Here is a 27,762-nt window from a genome sequence, read left to right on the forward strand (position 1 = left end):
TTCCGCCACCGCGCTAATCGCACTGTTTTTGACAAATATCATTAAGTATTCATGCAGTCTTGTAGGCACTATGAGTATCACGCCAACCGCTGCTGACCGCACTGCGTTTGACGCAATGCGTGAAGTATTCGGGGAGTCTTTTCTCGATTTGGGACCGAGAAAAAGATTTCGAGATTTCAGTCGCATCCTACGTAGTTGGAGTCGTAGAATCGATTTCGCACGGCCACGACTCTAGGCAAGGCTTCTTGAGCAAAGAAACGGTCATAAACTGGTCAATAACAAGACCACTTTTCTGACCAGTTTTTGCCTGTTTCTCTGGAGGATTTTCAACGGATAGCTGGAAACGAGGAACTTGTGGAGCTTTTCGGACAGGGAAATCGCACTCAGCGGGTCAATTTCATGCGAGCTTACTTGGTTTCGGCCCGCTCGGTTAACTTTCGATTTTTATGCTAAAAATTTAGCCCCCTGTCGATTTTTCTCGATTTTGGATTCAAAAAGAAATTTCGATATTTCATTCGGATCCTATGTACTTGGAGGTGTCGAATCAATATCGCACTATCCGGACTCTCGGCGAGGATTACTGAGCCGAGAAACACTCAAAAACTAATCATTAACGAGTTTCATTGGTTTCGGCCCAATGGGCTAATTTTCGAATCGACCCGAAAAATTTGGTCCATGTAACCCATATAAATTTTTCTCGATTTTGGACTGAGAAAAAATTTCGAGATTTCAGTCACATCCTTAGCAGTTGGAGTCGTAAAATCGATCCCGCACGGTCCCGACTCTCGGCGAGGCTTCCTGAGCTGAGAAACGCACGAGTCCCGGCACAGTGGTTTTGAAGTCCCCCCCCCCCCCCAAAAAAAAAAGTTTAACGTGCTTTCAGGCTTAAAAATGTTTTCTCGACTTTGAATTTTAGCTAGGACACGATGCAAGACTAATTGTATTAAACTACTTCAAACTCTTCTCTTTTCAAAATTCGGCATGGTAACTGGTAAGTTCCTGCTGAACTTGGTCCAATTCGTTGCTCCTATGGCGTAAGGGTGTATCTCAAATTCCGCATGAGTCCCGGCACAGTGGTTTTGAAGCAAAAAAAAAAAAAAAAAAAAAAAAAAAATGCGACAAAAATGTACCCAAAAATGGTTTGCTCGGGGTGAGTCCATGGTACGTGCACACTTAAAATCGCGAAAAATCAAAATCTTGGCTAATGCTATTTTCGAAATACGCGCTTTGAATTTTTCATAGTAAATGCAACTTTTCTACTGATCTTGATCCACTTTTTATTTATTTGTACATTGAATCGGTGTTAATCGGTTCACGTTTTTATTTTTTGTTCGAATCAAGTCGATCGAATACATGCCCTCTTTTTACACGCACGCTTCCTTTCATACTCTTTTTTTTAACCGAAAAATTCGCCTTCTGCTGCGTCTGCGGCAATTGTTGTTACAAGTATGCGGTGCGTGCTGGTTTCAGGTAATTACATACTCGACTCTTTGAAGGCGTTTTGTGTGCGAGAGGAATTCGCCAGTTCTCCAACAGGGTGCGCCACTTGCGCACATAAAACGCCTTCAGAGAGTCGAGTATGTAATGACCTGAAACCAGCACGCACAACATATTCGTAACAACAATTGCTGCAGACGCAGCTGAAGGCGAATTTTTCAGTTAAAAAAAAAGGGTATGAAAGAAAGTGTGCGTGTAACGAGGGGGTATGTATGATCGACATGAATCGAACGAAAAATGAAAACGTTAACCGATCAACACCGATCCAATGTACAAAAAAATAAAAAATCGGATCAAAATCAGTGGAAAAGTTGAATTTACTATGAAAATCTCGAATCACGTATTTCGAAAAAAGGATCGGTCAAGATTTTGATTTTTCGCAATTTTACGTGTACACGTACCATAGGCTCGCCCCCTGCAAACCATTTTTGGGTACATTTTTGTCGCTTTTTTTATCTTTTAGATAAAAAATCTCGGCAGATTTTGAATTTTCAGCAAAAAAAAGGACGATAGCCCCTGCGCATGAGTCTAAAGAATCATTCTAAACCCAAAAATCGGCAAAATTAAGAGAAATGAAAGCAGAATATGTTTGGAAAAAACCTCACATTCGAGACAGAAATCGGTCAAGGGTCAATTCCAAGCGAGCTTACTTGGTTCCGACCCTATCGGCAAAATTTCAATCTTGACCCGAAAAATTTAGTCCAGGTAACCCCTGTCGATTTTTCTCGATTTGGGACCGAGAAAAAAATTTCGAGATTTCAGTATTATCCTACGTAGGTGGAGTCTTAGAATCGATTCCGCACGGTCCCGACTCTTGGCGAAGCTCCCTGAGCCGAGAAACAGTCAAAAACTGGTCAAAAACGAGCATTTCTGACCACTTTTTGACTCTTTCTCTGGAGCGTTTTCAGCGGATAGCTCTAAGCGAGGGACTCGCGGAGCTTTTCCGTCTCGAAAATCGAACTCAGCGGGTCAATTCCAAGCGAGCTCAGATCCAAAGGAGTCAACGTCACGAGATAATTGATAGGCTTGGAGGACAAGGCGCACATGGCGCACAAGTGCAGTTTCTGCTATTTCGAGAAATACGTGTTTGAAGTTTCGAAATTATACATGGATCCTTATGGCGGAATAAAAGTTCAAACTTACATTTTGATGCTTAAAAATTGGAATTTGGGAGCGAGTTTTTCACAGAATATGCATCAAGACTAGTTTTACTTGAAATTAAAACTATCTCAATTTTTTCAAAAACTGCCTGTATGCGCCTTGTTATCTCTGAAATATTTATCAGTGTATAAGTCGCAGGGAGTCAGCAATCGCCGGCAATTTGCAAGCTCCGTACTTGTGAATTCGTCAAATTGTAATTACGATAACATCGATGTAGTGAAGATTTCTTTACGCCTTCAAATCCAGCGATACTCTCCGCTTTGCCGAGGAGTTAGTTTAGTTGCTTAACCGAACCTGACACAGATTATTGATGGCATTTCACGAACTCGCGATTGTGCTATAGCTGGTACCATGCATTCAAGGAGAAGGGGATAACGTATGTTTGTATTTAAAGCATAATAATCATTACTTCCTCTCTCGTTTTTTTTTCACTTTGAAATTTTTTAATTTGTTGGTTCAACATGAATTGATTGCAATATGTCGGCGATTGCTAATTGCCTGCAACACAAAGAAATTACGAGAGACAAGTAAGGTGAAGAAAAGCTCATTGGACCGCGTTAAGCAGAAAGGAACCAAGCCACATCAGTTATTGCCATTTAAGTGAGCAATTTGATTTTTCACATGAAAATGGTTGTGCGGATTTTTGTGCAAATTTCAGTGTATTTTCTGCATAGTGCGAAGCAAATTCCACACAATTTTCGAAGGGGTCGTATGAACGTTCTCTTGTACAAAAATGAACTGCTCAGTTGAATTTGTCAATAGCTGATGTGGCTTGGTCCTTTCTGCTTATTAACGCGGTCTATTTCGTCTTCTAAACTTTAGTGCGCCTTCAAATTCGTATGATACTGTGCAATACTTCCGTGGTGGTATAGTTGCTCAGAGCGCCTTCAAGTGTATCGCTTGGATCACGATTACCGCTGAAATTCATGCGCTACCGCGCTTCCAGCGACATTTTTTTCACATCGACCGTGAGGTAAAAACATCATACCTTAAATTGCTACGTTGCAAGTATTCCGCAGCCTATTTTAAGTGGCTAAGAAGTTGAGTTCAAAGTATTTTTTGGGATTGTTCTCTGATGTAGGAAATTGGAGAAAATAGATTGAGACTGAGAAAATGTACTAAAAAAAATGGAAATGTACAATTTCCATTGTAACACGTGTGATTTGGCAGCAGGCTGATCCCTAAAATTTACAGATAAAGCTATAGATACGGAAAACATGTGAAAAATAGATCGATGGCGAAAACGGGCGGCTGCATTGGACAAATGAGGTAAATAATAGACTATAACTAATACCAATTTCCTCCTTATAGTCTATAGAAACCACCAGTTTTAAGCAATATAATCGCTCCATCTTACTGTTGTCTATTGATTTTCGATTATTTTCATAAATCAGCTTGCATATACGTGGTCTGGTAGTTTCACCGTCGAAAATAATATGGACATCTAGGAATTAAAAAAATGTCGCCAATTTTTCTAATTCAATATGCGCAGTTCCTTCATTTCTTCAGTTATCTTTTATTTCTGTTTGCTCAAACAGTGCCCCGTGAGACCGTCCCTCTTATTATAATGGACCATAGTTTGCAATAGCGTCACTAAGTTGTCTGATAGAATGAGGATATTTTATTAGGGTTCAAGCAATAAAACAGCCGATTTCTTAGCACAATCCTGCAAGAATGACTCACGATTACTACGATTAAGATTATTAAGAGATTTAGAGAGTAAGTGCATAGAACTGAAAGGGGTTACCTACTTTCCTTATAATTGTTTCCACCGTATTACTTGCTGATTTGTGCATAGAGGAAAATTGTTTATAAAAAAATAAAAAATTTAACAAAATTCCTAAATAAAATTAAAGGCGCTGGGCACGGCTGTTCGTGACAAAGCGAGGGCAAAGTGAATTTTTGAATGTGAGGTGAGGCATGTTTACGATGAATGTTCGGTATTTAAGAAATTAATGATTGAAAAGAAGATTCACACACTCAAAGCACATTTGAGGGACTTGGAGGACAAGGCGCATACCTAATTGCAGTTTTTTTGCGTTTTCTAGAAATACTTGTTTGAAGTTCCGAAATTACATGGATCCTTGTGGCGGAAAGAAAGTTCAAACTGACTTTTTCATGCTTGAAAATCGGAATTCGGGAGCTACTTCTTCACAGAATATGCATTAAAACTAGTTTTACTTGAAATCATTAATATCTCAACTTTTAAAAAACTGCTCTAATGCGAACCCAGGCTCCTTAATAATTGGATATATTTCTGTTAAACGGAACTATGTGCATTACGACGTGAGCCCTGTTATAAACGTATTCTTATGCGTCTCAGGGCTCATGTCTTCATGCACATAGTTCCGTTTGAAAGAAATACGTCAAATTGAGGCGCGAAAATCCGCAAAGCACTTCGAATACCGGCAGCAACTGACATAACGATCCGTTAGAGAAAATCTGTATTTCTTCAACAAATCCTTATACGTCATCTTCGGTCAATAACTTATGAGCCTTAAGTGCCGTATTTTTTATTTTATCGGACGGAACTTTCCTAAAGATAAACTTCCAGGCACTCCAACGGGTACTAAATCTCTACTTAAAAAGAACATGCAAAGCACTTTCAAATTTTTGTCTATATGTAACACGGTAATCGCCAATGTAAGCGTTCGCAAATAACCTAATGAGCATCGTTCCGTTCAGGACCGGATTCAGGCGGTGGCAACATGGGCCACGGTCCATGGCGGCAAATTTTGCAATTTATTCAAATGTAGGTATCAAAAAAAAAAAGAATCGGATGCAGAAAAAAAATTACGGACGAGAAAAGGCGACAAAATCTCTCAATTCCTGAGAGTTAAAGTATAGTAATTTCCAATTTGTTCGTCTTTCAGTGATACAAGAGACAGCACCTTTCATTAGTCTAGTTGAGAGAGAAACCAAACACGCAATTTGGCCTGGAGCGGCGCGGCGCAGAGAGCAATGATGACGAGGACTTGAGATGAAAAGGAGAAGCCCTCGTTGCGCCGGTCAGCATGAGAGATATATCAGCGCCTACAAGACTCCATGAATACTTCACGCATTGCGTCAAACGTAGAGCGGTCAGCAGCGGTTGGCGTGAAACGCATAGCGCCTACAAGACTGTAAGGATACTTCACGCAATGCGCCAAACACAGTGCGGTTGGCGCGGTGGCGGAAATTAAACTTTATTAGACTTAAACCATGTTTATTTTTCCATAATTTTTCGTTCATTTCTTATAAATGGAAGGCCTGGACCACACAGAGGTAGGTTTACGGAACTTAACTTTCGCGCAAAGTTCCGTGAACTTTTGCCAGTGATGACAGGGCTTTCACAAAAAATGTGCCCAACACGAGTAAACGCGTCTTATGCATCCCTCCGCCTCCGTCACGTTCACTTGATGGTTTGTATCAATGCTCCAAAACGAATGAGAAGGAGGTGGCAAAATACAGGCGGCCCATGGGCGGCAAGTAGGTAAATCCGGCCCTGGTTCCTTTGCATCTATTGAGTCAGCAGTTACAAATATAAATGTAAAACTATGAATGTTAATTATTATTTTTATATTTATACTTCATAACTACCTATCTTAGGAGTGTAATTTAACCCTAGTCTGCCTGAGCCTCTGAACCAACGCGAAAGCCTGAGCGGGGTCAATTTGACCCCAGCTGAAAATCAATTACTTAGCTATGTTTTTTCATGTTTTTAGTTAATATCAGTGCACTAACCTTACAGGCCTTAACCATAAAGCATATCTAAGTTTTAAAAAACACGGCGCAGGGTATGCAACCATTTTATCAAACACATGTTGCCATGTTGTTCTCAGCATGAGAAAAAAAAAATCATAGGGCTACTAAATACTGAAAACGAAAAAAATCTGAAAAATTTTGCTTGTTTTATAAGTTTCTGAAAAAATTTAAAAAGAGAAAAATGAATACACCTTCAAAGTAAGCTTTTGTGATGCTAAATGGTAAAATATATGTTATAAGGATATCTGACCCCGCTCAGGCTTTCTTGGGGTACTCGTGAATTTTTTGATCTCTCATGCACATTTTTTTTTTCCCCCCTTCAAAATCGTGTTCCCAGATGTTTTTGTAGAGCTATTTGTGAAGGACAAAAAATTTCGTGCATACCACGAAAAATGGCAAAGAGTTGAAACTCCCGTGGGGTCAATCTGACCCCACTCAGGCAGACTAGGGTTAAAATAGCACCGATGGCGATGAAAAATTATAGATCAACTAGGGGCCTGAGGCCGCTACGCGGCCGCTAAACACTGAAAGGGAACTGCTCGTAAGAAATCATAGAACAACCACGTTCAAGTTATTTATTATAATTGAATATCAACTTGAATTGACAATAAATTTTGAGAGAAGATATAACATGCTCTGAAATTTTGGAAATTGAAATTGGAATTTTGAATTTATCATCATTCATTAACAATTTAAATTTATAATCTTCAAAAATTAAATTATTCCGGAAAATAATTTCGGACTTTTAAATGTGAAGTGCCAGTATTGTGATGCCTTGCATTTCAAAAAAGAGGAGGTGAACGGCCATTTTAACAGATGTTGTCATAATGGTCTTCTCAGACTTGCCGAGCATGGAATCAATGACCAACTTCCCGAACTCTTCTCCACACCCATTTTCATGAGCAACATTTTGAGGTACAACAGTTGTATGGCTTTTGCATCTCTGTCTGCTTCCTACAATTTAATCCATATAATTTTGAACCAAATCTTCTGCTATCGAATACGAAAAATCATGGAGAATGTAAGTTTTATGTTGACCAGCTTCTCGAAAGGAAAATAAAATTTCTGAGAAAGTCTGCAACGTCGCAAAAGGAGAAACGTCGTCTCTCATTTTGCCCAAAAATATGTATGTATAAAACTGAAAGCATTATGACCGGCCTCTCTCAACTTATATTCGTATGTAACGATAAACAATGGGACGCGTTTGCTACGGCGCCTTGATACAACTATACAACCTCGACGGATGTCCGTATTGCGTTCAAAAAATTGAAGGCGTTTTGACCTCCTACGCATAATACCTGTAGTTGATTCGATCGACAAACGCGTTGTTCGGCGGTGACGGGGACTTGATGCATTTTTTTAAACTTGATGGATGTCCGTATCGCACCGACTGAAGTGCGAAACCACGTATCTCCATTGCGGTGTTTCAAAATTTCCGTCCTTAATTCATCTCTTCCATGAGAAACAATCCAAATTTACGACTTTAAATTTTGAACCAAATCTTCTGCTATCGAATACGAAAAATCATGGAGAATGTAAGTTTTATGTTGACCAGCTTCTCGAAAGAAAAATAAAATTTCTAAGAAAGTCTGCAACGTCGCAAAAGGAGAAACCATCGTCTCTCATTTTGCCCAAAAATATGTATGTATAAAACTGAAGGCATTATGACTGGCCTGTCTCAACTTATATTCGTCTATAACGATAATCAATGGGACGCGCTTGCTACGGCGCCTTGATACAACTATACAACCTCGACGGATGTCCGTATTGCGTTCAAAAAATTGAAGGCGTTTTGACCTCCTACGCATAATACCTGTAGTTGATTCGATCGACAAACGCGTTGGTCGGCGGTGACGGGGACTTGATGCATTTTTTTAAACTTGATGGATGTCCTTATCGCACCGACTGAAGTGCGAAACCACGTATCTCCATTGCGGTGTTTCAAAATTTCCGTCCTTAATTCATTTCTTCAATATTAAGTTTCAGTATTAATATATCTCAATATATTAAATTTATAAGAATCTCTTTCATTAACATCGTAAATGCTCCGTCGAAACGAATACGGTAAATCACGCATAAGTCGCATTTCGCCACGCCGCTCGATGCGCCGCAAGGAGGGGTTGCGAAAAACATGCCCACGCCTCGCAGGACGCCCACGCTTTGAACACGGATTCTCCTTGACTGAAGACAAAAAATTGCGAGACAACGACGGTCCACGGTGCACTACGCTTCCGCAGTAAATCTAGCATCCACGGCCATTTCCAGGGAAACGAACGAACCGGGCAGCCGAGTCATCAGACCGAAGAAAAATAGGACGGGAAAAAGGAAAAACCGCGCATCTCCCGACGGGACCAACGGGATAACCGTTTATCCCGAGGGGGCGAGGGGGGCCGGGAACGCCGGCCGATCCCTATATTTTTCCCGCCGTCGGGGGACCGGGACGGTCGAGCCGGTACCACCCGCGCACGGATCGGCCCGGCGGTTCGCGCTGAATTTTGACGCAAAGAAAAGGCTTACGGAATTATATATGGTGATGATGATGATGACGTAAATTGTACCTATGTATTCTTTATTTGAGTGACCATCCACTGTTGTAGTTTTATTTATGCATTCTATCGTAAGAACAAAACATTGTTGATTGTGGTAATTGCCTACTTGGTAATTTTTTTTTTTTTTTTTTTTTTTTTTTTTTTTTTTTTTTTAAAGAAGGGGGGGGGATAAGAAAAAGAAGATTAAAATTTTATGTAAAAATCTGCGTTTGTGATAGATAAAATTGTGTCAGCAGATAGATTTAAAAGGAATGGAAAAGAAACGAATTCTATGAAATGAAAGGAATTAGGAGTATGATTTTGTTATTATATTTTATTAGATTTTTTGAAATAATGTCCCATCTAAATCCGTTTGTCGAGATAAAATTCAAGGATTTCTTTCCTTGAATGTTACTTGAGGGGCTTGGAGGACAAGGCGCATAAGTGCAGTTTTTGCTATTCCGAGAAATATGTATTTGAAGTTTCGAAATTACATGGATCCTTATGCCGGAAAGAAGGTTCAAACAGACTTTTTAATGCTTAAAAATTGGAACTCGGGAGCGAATTTTTCACAAAATATGCATTAAGACTACCTACAGCTTTACTTGAAACTATTTATATCTCAATATTTTCAATAACTGCACCAACGCGCCTTGACCTCCAAGCCCCTGATGTCCAGTATACCTCTTCCCGGTCTTTGAGCCCACTTTCCCCCACATCAATGTCTTCCTCCAAAAACTGCCAAATTTGGAAATTAAAAGTTAATGTTAAGATTTTTAAACACTTATTGACAATAAATCCACCTTGTATTTCGTTTGCAGGGTTTAAGAATCTCTGCTTCCATTTTATTTTTTGAAGAACAAATGAATATCATCACTTGAAATTTCCACCGAGTTTTCTCAGTCAAGAGAGGAAAAAACACAGAAGTTTTTAAGAATTACTGAAGGACACTGAACTCACTTTTTCTTTTGTAACCTGGAAAATAATTAATTTCGAAGATGGGCAGTTTTTAGGACAGACCACTCAAGCTCCCCCCGAAAACTGACCTTCTTAGACGCATTTTCTGAGAACCTAGGGCTTCCATCAACATCCAGCTGTAAGTTTATCACCAAAATTGGTTTTAGCACAAGTCAAAAATGGTACAGAAACGAAGCAAAATCTCTGCAAAGGGCGCAGCACTCCTTACAGCGGGTGTACTCAAAATCTAATTTGGACTTTACTCAAAACGCAGGTTTATTTTAGCTCTTAAAAAGGGGCCTCTTTTGGGATTGCTTTTTTAAGTTACCTATGTTTCTGCTTTCTGGCGTCAAATATTAGTAATCACTAGAAAAGAGTTGTATTGAAGATAAATTGTTAATTAGTTTTTTTTAAAATAATGTTAAGAAAATTTCTATGACAGGAAACGTGGGTTGCCTCATAACTTCCAAAAGTTTATGTGTGCAAAAACTGCAAGTTGGATACTGGCAAACAATTTGGAAAGCTTGACGGGTCCCTTTCAGTACGTATGTCTCTCCCAACAGGTGAAAAGAATAATCTCTTTATTCAAAAAGTAGACGTAATACCATTTTATTCTCTTTTACTGACAAGATAAATTAACGATTTACAAATAACAATAACAAATTAGGCAAGAAGCAAGACCAAGGGGTGGTAACATTACAGGAGACAGAAATTAGAGAGATTCGTTTGTCAAAAACATAGAGTGTGAAAAATTTTGGGATTCGGTAAAGTGCTGTTGAAATCAAGCTAAAATGTTATTTAGTTGCAGCACAGTGAAGAGAGAGTATTGCCATGGCGGTATTTATTGCTAGGACCAATGAGAACAAACTACTTTGGCTGAATTGAGAAAATTTTGGGTTGGCTACGGTATGACTGACGAACAGTGCGCTCAGGCATCATGCATAAAAGTCATCATCAAACAGAAAGTTCTCATGATAGAAGAGGAAAAAGCTCATCAAAACAATAATTTTTCTCACACTGGCTACCATTTGCTAGGAAGACAACTGTACAAACAATTTGAAACTACCTCAGCACTGGCTTACACTCGTCTACGAAATCAGCACGATGTAACCACCTGATTTTTTGCTTCCACTTTCAGGGGCTTCCATTGGCTTGACACGTCTATCAGTTCAAAACACTTGTATACACAACTGCCTTAATTTTTTATTGTACGCAAAAATAGTTAAAAAACGAATTAATTTATTATGTAATCGCTGAGGCTGAGTAATTATTGCTCTATTCCAAGGATTTACAATTGTAATTTAAATGAAAGTATGCTGAAAGTCCAAAGTGAGAGTGAGTTCCATCCCTCTTGATATTCAAAGAGAGTTATTCATGATATTCAGAGTCATTAAATAAGTTAAGACACTTTTAGACTGCGACAGAAGATCTTTTATCTTGATTCTTTCATTTATTTTCAATCCAATTTTTATTTACGATCAACTGACGGCACAGGATCTTCAGTCGCAATCTAAAGCATGTTAACTTATTCGGCGTGGACTCTGGTAAACCAATTACTCAACAAAAGAGTTGCTTACATTGACTTTGAGCTTAGTACACACCATGGCGATTTCATCCCCACAAAGTTACAGTCTAACATAATCGCTTTAGGTGAGTAAATATAGAAAAGACGCAACAAAACGAAACCATCTTCTCAGGCAAAAAATTAAGTGACTTTCGCAAAGAAGTAAAAAAATGTTGAATGATAAACGACATGAAGTATTTGACCATAACAAAACATGAGTCTATTGAGTGTTTAATAGGGGAAAAAGGGACTCATACCTATTGAAAGTTTAAAAATACATAGGGTGATCCAAAAGTCCTACTCCAATAGCACTCGTCATCACCCCTGCAACTTTTGAACAAATCGAGATATTTTGTAAGTGTCCCTAGGTCAAAAGAAACGACTTTTGGGAACCTTCAAAACTTTCAGGGTGCCATCCTTAAAAAGGCATGGGCCCTAAGGGTTGTGCGAAACTTTTGGATCACCCTATATGATAATAATCATGAGGAGGAGGAGGGCAGTTGGACTGCATTTTGCAATTCAGAATCTACAATTTCTCATCAGAAAAAACACTTATGAGCATAGGGAAACTAGTGGTACATACGCTGTTTTTAAACTGGGCCAGAATTTATAGCTCCTAATTGCAAAATATAGTCCAGTTTAAAATGAGCCTGTGTAAAGCATGAAACGAGGTCAGAATTATTATTTAGGTCAACTTGCATTAGACTTTGGAAATGTTTAATAAGAACTTTTGATGAATAATAGAAACAGTTACAAGTATTTACAACAGCGCAAGCATGCATAAAATTTCTCAAACAATAACAATTTTCAACTCACTCTTTCATGACAGTTATCAAGAGGTGGAGACTGTAGTCTTAGTCCTGAGAAAATTCGACCGATACGGGGAGGGAAATATGAGATATTTACGGTGAGGTACGATAATAAAATTTGAGAACAAGTTTCTACCATCATTTAGAACTTCAACTTGTTTCAGTTTCTCAATGATGAGAAAAACCAATGATTTTCTGCGAATTTGCACTGTACGATTATCTATTGGACAAGAAGAGTTACATTAGATTCTTAATCATGGTATCTTATTGCTTAGCATCCAAAAAAATGAACTGTTAAAGCCTCTTGCACAGCCAATTACAAATATATCTCCCTACTTTCCTGTACACTTTCGGTACTAAAAAAAACCTGATGACTTTTGACATTATCATTCTTCTGCAAAAATAAGTCTTCGATCCCTTGTAAGTCCTGATGTTTGAAACTACAAGGTAGATACAAGAATATTAATTACAACCAGTATGAACATACTGTGAAATTTTCGGTTGATGAAACTATTCTCAAAAACAAATGACAAAGAAATGAACTACAATTTGCAATAAGGAACTAAAATTTCAGGCTCAGTTTAGAAACAACGCATGTTCTATCAATGTCTCTATACACATAAATATTTTCTTGGATAAGCCAGAAATTGTAATTCCTAACTGCAAAATTTAGTCCTCATATTTTTGGTTTAAAGCCAATACGCACATTTCAAAATGGCTCAAATCGATTTATCACCATAATTTGCCCAAGGAGTTTAGTTTTTTCAGAAGAAAAAGCCTTGAAAATTATTTTAAAACGGTGCAATGAACCAAAGTAGACCTTATTTTCAAAGAAAATTTCGACACACATTCGTAGATCTAACGATATTAGGCTTAAAAATAAGAGACGTGACCCAGATTACGTTATGGAAAACTCCACGACAAGTAAGTAGGTACTCTGTGGGCGAATAGTTGAAATTGACAGACAAAATTATAGACAAATAAGACCAAGAAAAGTTGAAGCAATCCCATTAAGGAGGCAGGTGCCTGCAATGGACAAAGGAAGGAGATGAGTAATAGACTAACTAACGGCGGTTCACAAAGAACCCTATAGTTGGTCCATCATTTTCCCCATCAGTCTGTAACAATCACCTATTTCAACAAACAGGATCGCTCCATTTTCTCTTTGTCTGCTTTGTCTATCGCTATGTCTATCAATGCCACCAATCAGCCCACTAACTTAATACCCTGAAACTTACTCGACGACTATCATAAAATTATTGACGCCTAAAATTTCAAAATGAAGAAGTGGCTATTTCTCATCTGTTTTAAGAACACCCCAGAAATTTTCACTTTCAAAAAGGAAAAAAAGATCGTTAGTACACGGCACAGTGGCTGACAATTTCAATATTTTAAGCTGTCAAGATGGATCGAAACAAAGCCACTTAAGAATTGCTTTAAATTTAAAATTTACTGTCTTATCAATTGGACTGCATTTTGCAATAAGGAACCACTGTTTTTGGCTCCCCACAGAAGCACCTATCTCCATGAGGAAACTAATAGCATATGTGTTGTTTCTGAAATGAGCCAGAAATTTTAGTTCACAAATGCAAAATGAAGTCCAGTTTGTGGACAATCCATGAAAAGATTGACGTCTTCCATGGGGAATACATTCTTAACGGTACTTGGTTGATCACAATTATCGAGGACTGTACAACTAGGATGAATAGATCAGAGCCTATCTCAGGTGCTGGACATACAAGTCATGCAGCGAGCACTCTCCGCTGGTGATATAACGCCAGCTTAACAGAGTCCACCTTCTTCTTCATCATCCTCATTGCCGCCTGTGGGTTGACCACTGGAGCCTGAGCTGGTCACAGGCTGAAAAAAATGCGGACGGTTTAGGACTTTAAGATGACTTTTAAAACACTAAAAAATAATTCATCTACAGAAAAATTGGAGCACTATAGTATTGAACCTCAGGGTAAAGGCCAAATTGCCATTTTGCCCTCCGGCTAAAGTATCACAAGCGCCATGTGACATTTAAAAATTTCTACCACCATTTTATTTTTTTACATAGAAATTATGCAACAAAGCTGTCCAGAAATTTTACTGAATTTTCTTTGTGCTGCCAATAAAATTCAGTAAAATTTTCAAACAGATTCAACTAGCAATTTCCTTGTAAAAAAATAAAATGGCTGCGGAATCTTTTCAAAGTCGCATGGCGCTTGTGATACTTTGGCCGGAAGGTGACGATTTGTGAAAAATTGATGGGTGCAATAAATTCCTGACTTTTCTGTAACCCGCTGACTAATCACAGGAGTGGATAAAATGTTCAAAGACACACTTGCGCGTAGGATAAAATGTTCCGATGGATCCTCTATTTTTTCTTACAGAATATAATAATAAACAGCGAAGCAAGGAGTTGAGTTTTGAATCTTCATGGTTCAACATAAGCTATCCTATTGGCCAGTTTAGAGGGTAAGGAAATACATTTAAGTTAAGACTGCAGCTAACTTTAGCTCCAAAAACTATCTACATTTTTGTCCAATGGAGACAATATACTTGGGATTTGTAGGGTTTTTTAGTGAGTACTTTCCTTAATTCAAGGAAAATTCACAAAAAGTTTCGGGTCATTGTAACGCTTAGTTTTCAATTAAAAATTATCACTAAAGAGGAAATAAGGCAAAACAAAATACAGTTGGGCTGATTCTTGATAAAACCAACCACCTGTAGTGTCAAACACTGATTAATATAGTAAATAATGATACATGAACTTGATTAATATACAGGAAAATGAACTGGTAAAATGATATATGTACTTTACTTCCAAGCTGCAAGGAAACCGTAGAAAACTTTTATCAATTATATGACATTAGACGATTTGTTACACTGAAGGCTCAAAATGAGTGAAAACAAATGACCTAAACTCTAAAATTTCAACTGCTTGAAGGACTTTGAGAGAATATGAGCCTGGCAGATACGCCTCGCATACGGTTAGAGAGCTTTGTGAAAGAGACTCTTTTATGTACTCTATTATTTTCTGATTCGGATGGAAAAAGTATACAATTACTCCAAAGAAAAAAAAAAGGCTTGCTGAGAAAAATTATTTCCTTTTGCATTCAGTAATTTACTTACATTGATAAAAAAAAAAAGCCCAGGCATTAAAGCACAATACTCACAGCATTAGGCGAGACATAAGAGGGTGCAGCATTGGGTCGGACCGAGGAGGGAGCCGGAAGGGATATGCCTTTTGGTAGCGGCAGATCTCTGGCTAATCGAGCGTATTCAACATCCATGTGTTTGATGAACGGTGAATTCAATGCTGCTCTTGCTGCATCAGGATCCTCCTCATCATAAGCCTGAATTAACGCCTCAAGAGTTTGTACCTGTGAACAAATAGACATGTTACTTCAGGTACTGAAAAGTAAGTTTGTAAGTTGTATTCGATCAACTTCAGGGTTCCCATAGTTTCTTCGTCTTCGAATTCCCTAACTTTTTCTTAAATTTCTTGCTTTTCCTGGACTCCGAAATTTTCTAAATGATATACAAAACCGCCATGAGGTTGGCCAAGGCGGGTTGAAGTTTGGTATCTGTGCCTGCACAGATTTTTTATCTTTACGAGACAAGAAAAAAAAAAAAATTCTGATTCCCTGACTTTTCTTGAACTTCGAACTAAATTTCCACCATTTAAATCCATGAAGTCTTAATGTGCTTTCAATAGCAAAAAGCCGATCAACGTAGTCGACCGACCAACAAAATAAAGAGAGAGGAAGAAACGAAGTATCAAGCAAATTTGAAACAAAGTTGGAAAGAGAAAAGAACAAATAAGAATGAAATGTCCATAACAATACATGTTGTTAGCAATACGTGTGCGCACCGCTGCAGTAATAAGTCAGGGTCAGTCAAACCGCCAGGATGCCTATCAAGAAGTGGTGAAGCGGAGTAGCTGAGAGATTGCGACGGAATGTGGGTGGTGAGTGACGAACGACAATGCGACCCAAACCTTCTTTGAGGTTGGTGGGAGGAAAGCTATACGAAAGAAAACGGAGATAGCCGAAAGAACGTGGTGGGAGGGGTGGCTGAGACCCTAGTGGGGGTATCTAGAGGACGGGCAAGCAGGTAGCGGCCAGATGACCGCTCGAAACAGCTGAACTTTACTCGTCGATAAAAGTAAGAAAATTTGAGAAAATTTTTTTTTAATATGCTGACTTTCGCTAAATTTCAGACAAAATTTCCTTGTTTTGGGATCAAATTATAGAAAAAGGCATTCAGTGGCAGGATAAAAGCTGGCAAGCTTTAAAAATTGACCAGAAACGGGGAACAATTGAAAGATCAGTGATATGTCCAAGTGATTAGTAGATGTGTCAGAAATTCCCTGATTTTTCCTGCTCGTCATCTGATTTTCTCAGTTTCCCATCCCAGACCGCCGGGAACCCTGAAATTTTTAGTCCATTAACAGATGGAGCAGATTGATGGGTCTTAACTAGAGCTAAGATCATCAGATTAAATAAGACCGAAAAAAAGATACTTGAACAATGTAGATTTACTACTATAACACCATTACTATTTTGTAGAAATAAGTTGTAATCACGATAGCTGAGGTGTTATAATTTTACGAATATTATGTTTTGTAATTATTTAATTTTTTATCAATAAATTTTTATTTAATTTTTTATCTATAACTTTTTTTTTAAATTTTTTATAATTTACTTTGATATTATTTCACAGCGAAATTATCAGAGGCCAATGAAATAACCTGAAAAGGGCTAAATTGACTTTCAGATGTTTTCAAAACATTTGTTGCTGGACTCAAAAGCTGAAAGCACGAGTGTATCTTTCACAATAACCAGTTGCGTTCATCTTGATGAGCACACACATAAAATTATTGGTACCCGATTACACACTTTTCATCAGTGTACTGCCTTCCGCCTAAAATTTTAGGTGCCACCTTGGCCGGAAAGCCCAATTCTTAGGCGCCATCTACTAATTTTTAGGAGCCAAATTAAATTTTTGTATACGGGCCATGGTGATGCTGCGAACGGTGCATATAGAGAGCTCTTCATTGCTACCGCTGCTTCCCGATTGCAAGTTCAATCTGTCAAATTTTATAGGCGCCTCGATGGCTCAGCTCCCTTAATTTTTAGGCACCAAGGCCTGATTTTTAGGCGCATTTGGCGCATGGCACTCGGAGAAGGCAGAACACTGCTTTTCATCCTTTGATACCAAGAGAAGTGAAAGAAAACCTGGAATGAGTTGAAAATGAGCCTCAGTTGTCACCTGCTGAAGACGGGAGCAGTTAGCCTCCCGAAACAAAGGATGTGTCCCATTACAAAGGATATTTTGGCCCTAACTTTGGTTGAAAATTCAAACAGCTTAGAATAATGTCATGTATGGTCAAATCGACTCTTAATCATCTACCCTGTGAGAACTAGTCCTTATTTGAGGTGTTTTTGAAAGGTTTTTGCCTGATATACCAGTGCAAAGTAGTGAAGTTTTGCAGTTTTCTCGCATAATTGCTCATTTTCGGTCCTAAATTAGATTGTTTATGTTTGAGCACAAGCGACTACCACTTTCTCCTTTAAATATGTTGTAATGGAAGTATTAAAGATTAACATATTCGAATATGAAAGTTATAGTCCCTTGTGCTCATACATAAACAATCTAATTTAGGACCGAAAATGAGCAATTATGCGAAAAAACTGCAAAACTTTACTACTTTGCGCTGGTAAATCAGGCAAAAACCTTTCAAAAACACCTCAAATAAGGACTAGTTCTCACAGGGTAGATGCTTAAGAGTCAATTTGACCATACATGACATTATTCTAAGCTGTTTGAATTTTCAACCAAAGTTAGGGCCAAAATATCCTCTGTAATGGGACACATCCTTTGTCCTTTTGGTTAAAATCAGGTAATTTGAAAGTTAGAGTTTTTTATAAGACTCATTTTTTGTTAAATTACATTCTCAAAGTTTATTAGCTCATGATAATAGTCAAATGAGAAAAAGATACTAAGATTAGCAGTTAATTTGATTACCTCTGGAGCATCGCAACAGTTTCCCCATTCTTTGAATGCTTTTTCTGCAGCGACATAGTCCTCTCTGGCGAGCTGGACCAATACTAACGCTACAGCTAAGCGACCTATTGATTGTAGGCTTTCCGACTGTTGATGGAGGCCAATCTCACGACGGATTGCATCAGCTGCTTGATCATATCTGAGCTCAGACAAAAAGAAATAAAAATTAAAGTTGAAGACTCAAACTGCTGTGCTGAGAAAAAACGCTGTAAGAACATTCGGATTTTGCTAAGTTTTCTCTCAGAAAATATTCATGTCCGAAAAAAGTAATGAATATTTTTAATGAAAATTTCAGACACTTTAGATCAAATTACAAACAAAATTTTCTGTAAAATCAGAGGGAAAATTTGTTCCCGAAAAATTAAGATTTGTTGGGAGAAATTAGGCAACATCTGAAGGCTTATACAGCGTTATCCTTAGCACAGCAGCGAAGGCAAGGTGATGATCTTTTAGAAAAGGTCAACAATGAGAATCAAAAGATTGCAAAGAAAGCATGATGTTTTTTAGACTGCTATGATATTCAGGTTCCAGGCTTTTTACGACCAAATTGAAGGCGTGCTTTGATTACATAGTATCACTCTGAAGTCTCTGAATTCCCCCAATATTTTCAGTTTACTTCTGGTTCCCTAATTTCATGACATTTCCCGGATGCAACTTTCTTATTCTTGCACAAGTCAGGAGGACCACGGTTGCAGAAAGTCCTTGGCCTTTAAATTTATGAAATCAGCTTTATTTCCCAATATTTTTGAAACAAAGGCCTATTGTTTGTTTTTCACTCAAAAATTTCCACACATCTAAAAAAAAAAAAAAAAAAAAACTTGAAAAGCCCACTATGACTCTACAAAAACATCCTAATTTCATAAATTTCCGTGGAAACACACAATTTCATTGCCATTGCAAGCTGGCTAATATTTTTAAAGCTTTGGCCTTTTTTAAAGAATGTCCGCACATCTGTAAAAAGAACTTGCAAATTCCACTGTGATTACACGAAAAGCACACAAATTGTGTCACAATTTTTGTGGAAACACAATTTTATTGCTGTTGCGAGCTGGCTTTCCCAATTGTCCTTGCAAAGCGTCGCGTCATCATGATCATAATCACAGGAAATTTCAGCACCCCTCAGGAAGACCCATGACGTTTACTCCCAATCACTTTGCCTCACCTTAATTTAAAGTATAAATAGATACGGATAGTAAGGCAGCTGCCCAAATAAAACAATATTACTACTACCTCAATAATGGAGAAACAAAGATAAATTAGCGCATACTCACTGCTTCAGCTTTATTAAGATTCTTGCTGATTTACTGACATATTCCGCTGCTTGTTTGTTGTTGTCCTCAATCTGATGCAAAGAAAGAAGAAGGTTATTTTCAACATATAGTTAACCATGGAAAAGTTAATTTTACTTACATATTTACTTTTGGGAATTGCGTTTCCACAGAAATGCATTTTTTATGACAAGAAAAAAACATTGAGGTATTCCAAAAAACACGTATTATTACAATGTATCTGCCCGAGCTGAACACTTTCCCTTCTCAGGCGTGCACTGATACTCATTAGAATCAGTGAGTTCGAAAAACACACCAACTTGGAAAAAGAAAATTGTTCAGGAAACACCTAAACTGCGCAGCGGGCGAAGAAGTTAGTTTAAGAAAAACCTTTTTGGTGCCAAAGGACAAGTACTTAGAGACTTTGTAAAGCACCATGTTGAAATCGATACACCATGTTTGATGACAGAATTAAGCGTTTAAAAATTTCCGAGTTGGTGTGTTTTCGTTCTCACCGACTTTCAGATACTGATTTTTCATAGTCTGCCCTGAAAAATTTATATTTTTCGACTTGAATAACGCTTGAATATTTATATAACTTGTTGGTACAAGGTATGCTAAACCAAAAACAGAAAACCGCAAGATCGGATGGTCACCCGTTTCCCTTGAAATGGCCAAAAATTGGTATTTCCAATGGAATACTTCGATTTTTCCCTTTTCCCGTCGCTGTTTCGAGCACTTCCGATTGCAATTTCGAAATTTCCTTTTGCGTGCAGATGCTTCTATCCATAAGTGTTACTAAATCGTAAAAAAGTGAAAATCGAAAAAAACCCGAGTTGGTGTGTTCTTGAGCTCACTGATTCATTAGAGTTCACATCTTTTTTAAATGATGAAAATGTTTGAAATATTTTGGCCCTGCTTTCCCTGCAGAATAGTCTGGACTCAGCAATATTCTACCAACGTGTTGACTGATAATCGCTGTTTCACATTGAGCACGAAGTGAAAATTTATGTTCTTCCCGGAGAAGAGGGGACTTGAACCACAAAAACTGACAATTAAATTTTCAATACTAGACCATTGATGAGTGTTACCTAGAGACATAGGCATGTTTTGGAGGGGGAAAAATGCTCAAGTATTTCAGATCAAAACAGAGCTGCAATTTGTAGTTTTTAGTTGAAAGAAGAAAAAAAAATTGAAAAAAAGCTACACTAAGACCTCGAATTATCGGATCGCGATTTAACGGATTCCGCGATTTAATGGATCGGTCCTCCGCTCCCTTCAGCAGGCCTGATTGCACAATTTAGCGGATTCCGTGATTTAACGGATTCAACCTCCGGTCCCGTGAAATCCGATAAATCGAGGTCTTACTGTATCAAGGAATCAGCTTTATCATGTTCAGGGCATGAAATGTCTGGATTAGACCCTTTTATGGCATAAAATCAAGTGAGCCTCTTCTTGAACTTAGTTCGAAAAAAAAACTAATGGGTTTGCCTGGTGGATATAATAAATAAAACTTACCATAGCAACATCAGCTGCATGTTGATAAAGTCTCAGGGCTTCCTCTGCATTATTCTGTTCCAAAAGTTTGGCTGCTTTGTTGAGCACTGTAGCAGCAGCCTCCGGTGAGCCATACTGCTGGTACAAACTGGCTGACTTTTCGGCCAGGTGGGGAATTTCTCGCAAGTCTCCAAGATCCTTGCAAATCAGGATAGCTTGTTCTAAATTCCTGCAAAGGGAGAGATGATGATTATATAAGGTGGCTGTACCAACAACTTGTCAAGATTGATTACTAAAAATACCTCTGACATGTTTCATGGCAACATTTTTTAATTCATTTGTGTCTGTGGCGCCAGAAAATCACTCAGAGGGAGCATTGAGAATTTAAGAGCATTTGAATTAAATAGCTCTAAGACAGGGTCAAGACAATATATGGCTAAAAGTTCGCAAGCAGTCACCGTTACTTCAGATCAGTGTTAGATGTCATTTCACTGATATTGGCCACATGGGGCCAAAAAAGCACAATAGAGACACCTTGGTGTCGAATTTTAAGGCTTGGTTTAGTATAGACAGCATTAAAGATCATTTTATTTATTTTTTTTTCTTTTAAAAAAAACATTTTATGATAAGTCATAAATGTTCTTATACCTTAGCAGTAGAAAGCAGTACAAACGGTCTCTACCAAAATATTTTGATTAAAATGATCGCAAATGCAAATGCAAAAATGCAATTTAGATTTCGCTTGGTAGAGCTTATTTCCTCTCATTGTTGGAATTTTTAGTTTTGCATATACAATAAGGCGCAGCATGGGCAATCAATGGCAAGCATACAATCTCTCTGTTGAACAACTTTTATTTTCAACTGTAGTTGTTTCTACATACTTGAAGAATGATTCAATTTGTGACGTTTAATCTGTGCTTGACCTTATAAGAGTACACAAAGACCTTTGAAATTAGAATGTAGGATGAAGTCTGAGTCTGTGACCTTCGCAAGCTACTTTTACCAGAAATTTCAAGAGACATGTTTTTAGCCAACGTATCAATTCTTTCTTCTTTAATTTTTTGTGTGCATACTGTTTGTAAACTAAAACGGCCAAAACCTCTTTGACAAAATCATGCTCAGGGCTGAAAGTGATCATAACATTAGCAAAAGTCTAATTGGAGTAAAGGTTGTTTGAAAGTCATCAGTACTGTGGAGGAATAACATACTTATTACTTAGTCACAGCCAACATCAAGCACATAAATGGTGGATCCATTTGATGGCTCATTATTATTACCTCCGATTTAAGTAGGTCTTTTTGATGAAAAATTAACTAAAAATCATGAGGAAACACTGCTAAGAATAACATGAGCGCATGAGCTAATAATAAGAATTTTAATTTATTTCTTCCCTTTGTTCTTCTATTATTTAAAGCACGATTAAATACTTACTTGGCAGCATGAAACCATCTGAGAAAAAAATCAATTAAGGAAAACCCTCTGGCATGGAATAATCAGGCCCCTGATGAATACATATCAATTCATAAATGACCGAAGTTTAACGTACTTGAGAAAATCATGCTTCAAAATGCAGGGCTTATTACAAGTAAATTAGGGATTATGCTAGCAAAAGTGAACTCAATTTTTCCTTTTACTTTTGCTTTAACAATCCTTCTAGATATTTTGTCTTTCTCGGTTAAAGTTTCCAAGATTTTCAAGCAGAAAAGAAGCTACTTTTATTAAATCAATTCACTTTTCAGTCGAAGCAAAACACATTTTGTTCCTCAACAAAAACTTGAGAGCTCTTTTGGAATTTTTGGCTTGGAAAATATTTCACAAAAATAACACTTAATGTACCTAATACACATAAAAATGGGATGGATGACAGACTCTAAATAATACCTGTTTTCTAACAAAAAAAATTATTCGATTAGGTTTTGACAAAGTGTATTAATTCAGTTAAGAAGAGGACTTCTCAGAACAGAACTAAATTGAAAAATAAGGCATGTAAGATGCATGTTTGAAAGGATACGATCTGTTCTGTTTATGGCAATCGGAAGCTTTCATCAGACAATCATAGCACTTTTGGTAAGATTTGGCCACTTGAAAACATGTTGCTGCAACAGAAGAATCATTTACTTAGATCAGTTTTAAATTTAAAAATATAAGAAATAGAAGAGCATCTGCTTAAAATCCACAATTCTGTTGAAGGCATCATTCTAGTTTTTCCCATAAAACTCTCGTTTCAAATACTGTCAACGCTCTAAATTTTTGCCAGTCTTTATATTTCCTTAATATCGTGTATGAAATTGCTAACAATATTAGCTATTTAACATTCTCAATTTTAAAGGATGATTTTTCTTTTTCTTTCTTGTCATTGTTTATAAAAACTGCATTAGTATTTTAGCATTGCCTTACTTGAGAAGTCTAAACATCTCTCTGGTGCTTTTTAAGACAACAAGTACTATTTTTAAATAGTACTCACTGAAATAGTACTCACAGATGATGGCTGATAGAGCCGAAATAGCCATCGTGTTTTAAGTTTTAGGTTGACAACCGAAATTTTACATCGGGCAAAAAAGGAAAAGTGAGTACTATGCTGATACAGTCCAATGAAGGAGGAAAAAGAAACAAAACTATTTTTAAATTTCTGCACCCTATTTATTTTTCAAGAACATATCAAATGACATTTTCAAATGAAATTTTCAGAGAATAAATCTATTTGGCAGACGGAAACTAGTCTTAAACATTTTGCACAGTGATGGTCAATCATTTGCCAAAAAAATTATAAATAACATGACCAGAAAACTGCTATGTCGCAAACAGAGGCCATCTGCGATCTGCTCGATGCTTTCACCATCAGCATTCATGGGATTCAATTTATTAGATCCAACACTACGAGTCTTGATAAAAAACTAGGACTCTGTGGATGAAAATATGAAATAAGCTCTATAAATGGTGACTGAACGCTTACCCGCTCTGGAATATTCATCTGCAGCAACATCATAATCTGGACGCCATTTCAGGAGACCGGTTTTAAGACTGAAAAGCAGGACAGAAAAAAAATTAATCTTTACAATTACATAAGCATTAATCTAGGTATTCAGAGCTTAACATTTGATAAAAAATCAAAGCATTCAGTTCCCGTCTTGTCTGTAATAAAATAAACATACATCCCACTTGGCCTCCAAGTGTATGTTCTCCCCTACCACCATGACTCTCATGTCGAGTCTTGCTACTCCATTCAGTCAACAGCAAACACGTTTTCAGGCAATTCCAATGGCCCATACCCTGCAACCTGAGTGTTGAAATTTTGTGTTTGTCGGGTTGAAATAGAGGACATAGGTTAAAAGGCGGAGCGTGATGGTCGGCTATGTCTTAACACTGCTTTGTCGTGCCTTTGTCAGATGGAATGGACGACATACTGTCAGAAACTTAAGAGGTGCCGTTAGCTTGTCGTGAGTTCAACCCGACATAGGCACGACAAAGCAGTGATAAGACATAGCCGACCAATCACGTTCCGCCTTTTAACCTATGTCATCTATGTCGTCCCGACAAACAAAAAATTTCAACAATCAGGCTGCTGGTCTCGCAAAAAGTAGTTTTATGTAGAGGTGTCATCAGATAAGTTGGCTATTATTTACTTTCTGTTTGCAAGCGCTGACGACGAATTTACACCACTGCACAAAGCAGCGTTCGCTACTATCCACCTTAAAAACATCAAACAATGATCGTATCGTAAAAAAACTTCTTATCAATTATGATCCGCGACTTGAAAGTGGTTGTGATTTTTGTGTGGCTTAAAATTGAAGTGTTACAAGGTTTGGAGGTGTTAAAAAAACCTATCCAAGTTTGTGTCTTCACTTCTGCAAGAGTTAGATGTTTTCATGTGGATGGTAGTTACGCGAACACGCCTGCAAACCGAAAGTAAACAATGGCCAACTTATCTCACAACACCTCTATCTGTCCAGCTTTGTTACTTTAATCCTGCTTTAAGTACGCCTATTTCCAGACATACTATAATTTCTTCCCTTCTGATTTTCAAATGATTTAGTGACTAACAACCTATTCTCCGTCTTGAGATTTCAAGCAATTTCATGGGCATGATTTTTTCATTCTCTTGAAATCTATGGACAAGCAATTCTTGGCTTGCTTAGAGGTGTCGTCAGATCCAGTAGACATTTGTTTACTTTTAGTTTGCAAGCAAACACCTTACAGTCGTTCAGTAGCGATTGAAGGTTTACTGCACCACAATTGCACGCAACAACACTGCCACACACAGAGACATTAGGCGGTCAACTGCGTGTGACAGTCAAAAGTAAACAACTACTAACTTAGCTGATGACATCTCTGCCTGGGTCGGACGCCGCTTAGAGCGAGCTAACCTCAATTTTTATCCTCAATGAATCATTTCCCTTTGCGCCGAAAGAAAGACAAGCAATAAACCAATACTTAATAGGGATTGCTGCATGCCTTGATCGAATCAAATAAGTGATCAGATCGGTGAAAATATCAAAGATGGCGATAAACTTGTAGTGTTCGGCCGAGACTTGCGATACATGCCTTGATATGATCTAGGGTGAGCCGAATTAATTAAATCAATTTTGGTAGAAACTGCGTGCTAAAATGTACTTTATTCATAGGCATCAATCTGAGATGTACAAAAGATGCCCTTACCAGGAACTACAGAAAATTGTTCTGAAAATTTACTCTGATAAGTGATAACAGATAAGGTGGAATGTTTACCTTTTTTCAGCGTTTCGAATGTACTCCAAACCCTCTTCTAATTTCCTTGCTTCTGTCATCGTTAGATCGGATGAGAAGTGTTTTACAAGACTCCTACGTTAAAGCAGCACATAGCATTGATGAACCCGCACAAAATCCGGGAAATCGCTTCGTGACACGTTCGTTCGCGAATGAATGGGACAAAAAAATCAATATCAGATTCACTAATCACTGGGTGTTATTTGCAAGGTGAACGTAACGGCGGCCGATTACACAGTTAAACTAAGGTGAACTTCGGGAGAAATTGCGCTGGAAAAGATTGCGAAAAAGGAGAAAGATTAGAGGATACAATTGCAATTTCGCATTCGAAAACTCACACCAAAATAAACACAACGTGTGGAACAGCAGCTGACAAGGAGCGCTTCGGGTTGCCTACTTGCGACTGTGCAGGAGCCAGGTTGCCCAAGGATGAACTTGGGATAAGGCCCGCTTTCATTCATCGATTTTGAGGGAGGCGGCGTTGTCGCTGTGTGCATTGAAGTTCGTTGCTACTTTAAAATTCGAAATTGGAGCGATCGTTCGCGTGCTTGTGTGAAATTAAAAGCCTCAAACCTACCATCTTAGCACCTAACTTGCGCCATTCCCCTTGAATATTGACGCTTTTAGAGTATGGGCTAATTTGAAGCAAACGCCGGCAACGTACAAAAAACCGTATGAATGACGTTCATATGATGACGTCACGAATCGGGCTTTTGGCGCCAGCCGGGATACGCGATGTGCGATGTGCGGGGCGCAAGAATGGGACCCCCGCGGGGGGGGGGGGGGGGGGAGGTTGAGTGACCCAGTTGACCCAGTAATGAGCTCCAGACTCCACTGACCTGCTTTCCAAAGTGCAGACTTCTGACCCACTTTTACCTACTTTGAAAATTGGTAAAATAACAGCCCGCCATCTCTAAATAAAAGCAGGTAGGTTCAAAAGGCTGAAAGTCACTTTTCCTTAATTTCAGAAAACCTAAACAAATGTGACACTTAAGGAGCAATAAATATTTCGGAGCTTCTGCTTAAATTACAGCAAAGGGCCAGTAGGGTCGTGCTTATTTCGGACTTTTTCGAATTTCTTCGGTCTGAACCCCTAACTGAAAGTCATTTCCCTGGTAAAAATTGGCGATAAGAGCTACGTTTCAAAATACCATAGGAATTCTTATAGCCGGCTGAAGAAGGCTACAGAAAATCATATAGCTGGCTGTAGAATACGGAGAAAATCATACGGCCGCGGGCTATACAAAGCGATACAAAATTATGGAGCCGGGCTTTAGTTCCTATCGCCGGGCTTTACACTTTATCGCCTGACTGTTGCTTTTTCGCCATCGATTATAAAAGGCTATAAGAAATTGTGTGGAAATTCGTTTGCTTTGGAAATCATTAAGTTTGATACGGAACCACCTTAATATTTACAAAACGCGCATTATATTTCCCTTCAATACATATTTTTTCTCATCAATTAAAATGAGAATAATCCATACAGAATGTGCAAACATTTCAAAATCGTGAGTTGAATAACGCTGACTCCGCCAGATTAAATATTACAAAGCGGAGCGGCGACGCACTGGCGCCTGCAAACCTAACAGGGATACTTCACGCATTGCGCAACGCGTGACGCCACGGCGCTTGAAGCAACTATTTCACACCAGAGGTATTGCACAGTATCATACGAAACTGAAGGCGCTCTAATATATTAGGAATGGCAGGCATCCATCAAAAGTACGGAGCTTTCCTCGCAAAATAAATCAAGATACTTCGGCCTAAAAAGAGAGCAGTAGTCCAAAAACTCACTAAGTCCTAGCATCCGTAATTAGTGACGTTTAGCATACACTTTATCGCCTGGCTGTTGCTTAATCGCCGTCGGCTATAAAAGGCTTTAAGAAATTGTGTAGCCGGCTATAGAAGCTATTGGAAATCTTACAGCCGGCTGCAGGTCT

The 27,762-nt window shown here is 38.2% G+C and overlaps 1 protein-coding gene across 1 annotated transcript; it reads right to left on the reverse strand.

The window, feature by feature from the left end:
- Window positions 1-10,480: 10,480 nt before the first annotated feature.
- On the reverse strand, window positions 10,481-26,236 carry LOC109035120 (gamma-soluble NSF attachment protein). Its single transcript, XM_019048616.2, has 9 exons — window positions 25,805-26,236; window positions 24,033-24,100; window positions 23,091-23,175; window positions 22,511-22,528; window positions 21,101-21,308; window positions 19,586-19,656; window positions 18,276-18,453; window positions 15,422-15,628; window positions 10,481-14,120 (listed from the first exon to the last, which is right to left on the reverse strand). The coding sequence occupies exons 1-9, from the start codon at window positions 25,861-25,863 to the stop codon at window positions 14,043-14,045; spliced, it is 972 nt and encodes a 323-aa protein (XP_018904161.2). The 5' UTR covers window positions 25,864-26,236; the 3' UTR covers window positions 10,481-14,042.
- Window positions 26,237-27,762: the final 1,526 nt, after the last annotated feature.

This window comes from Bemisia tabaci, chromosome 10 (assembly GCF_918797505.1).
Source record: "Bemisia tabaci chromosome 10, PGI_BMITA_v3".
NCBI lineage: Eukaryota > Metazoa > Arthropoda > Insecta > Hemiptera > Aleyrodidae > Bemisia > Bemisia tabaci.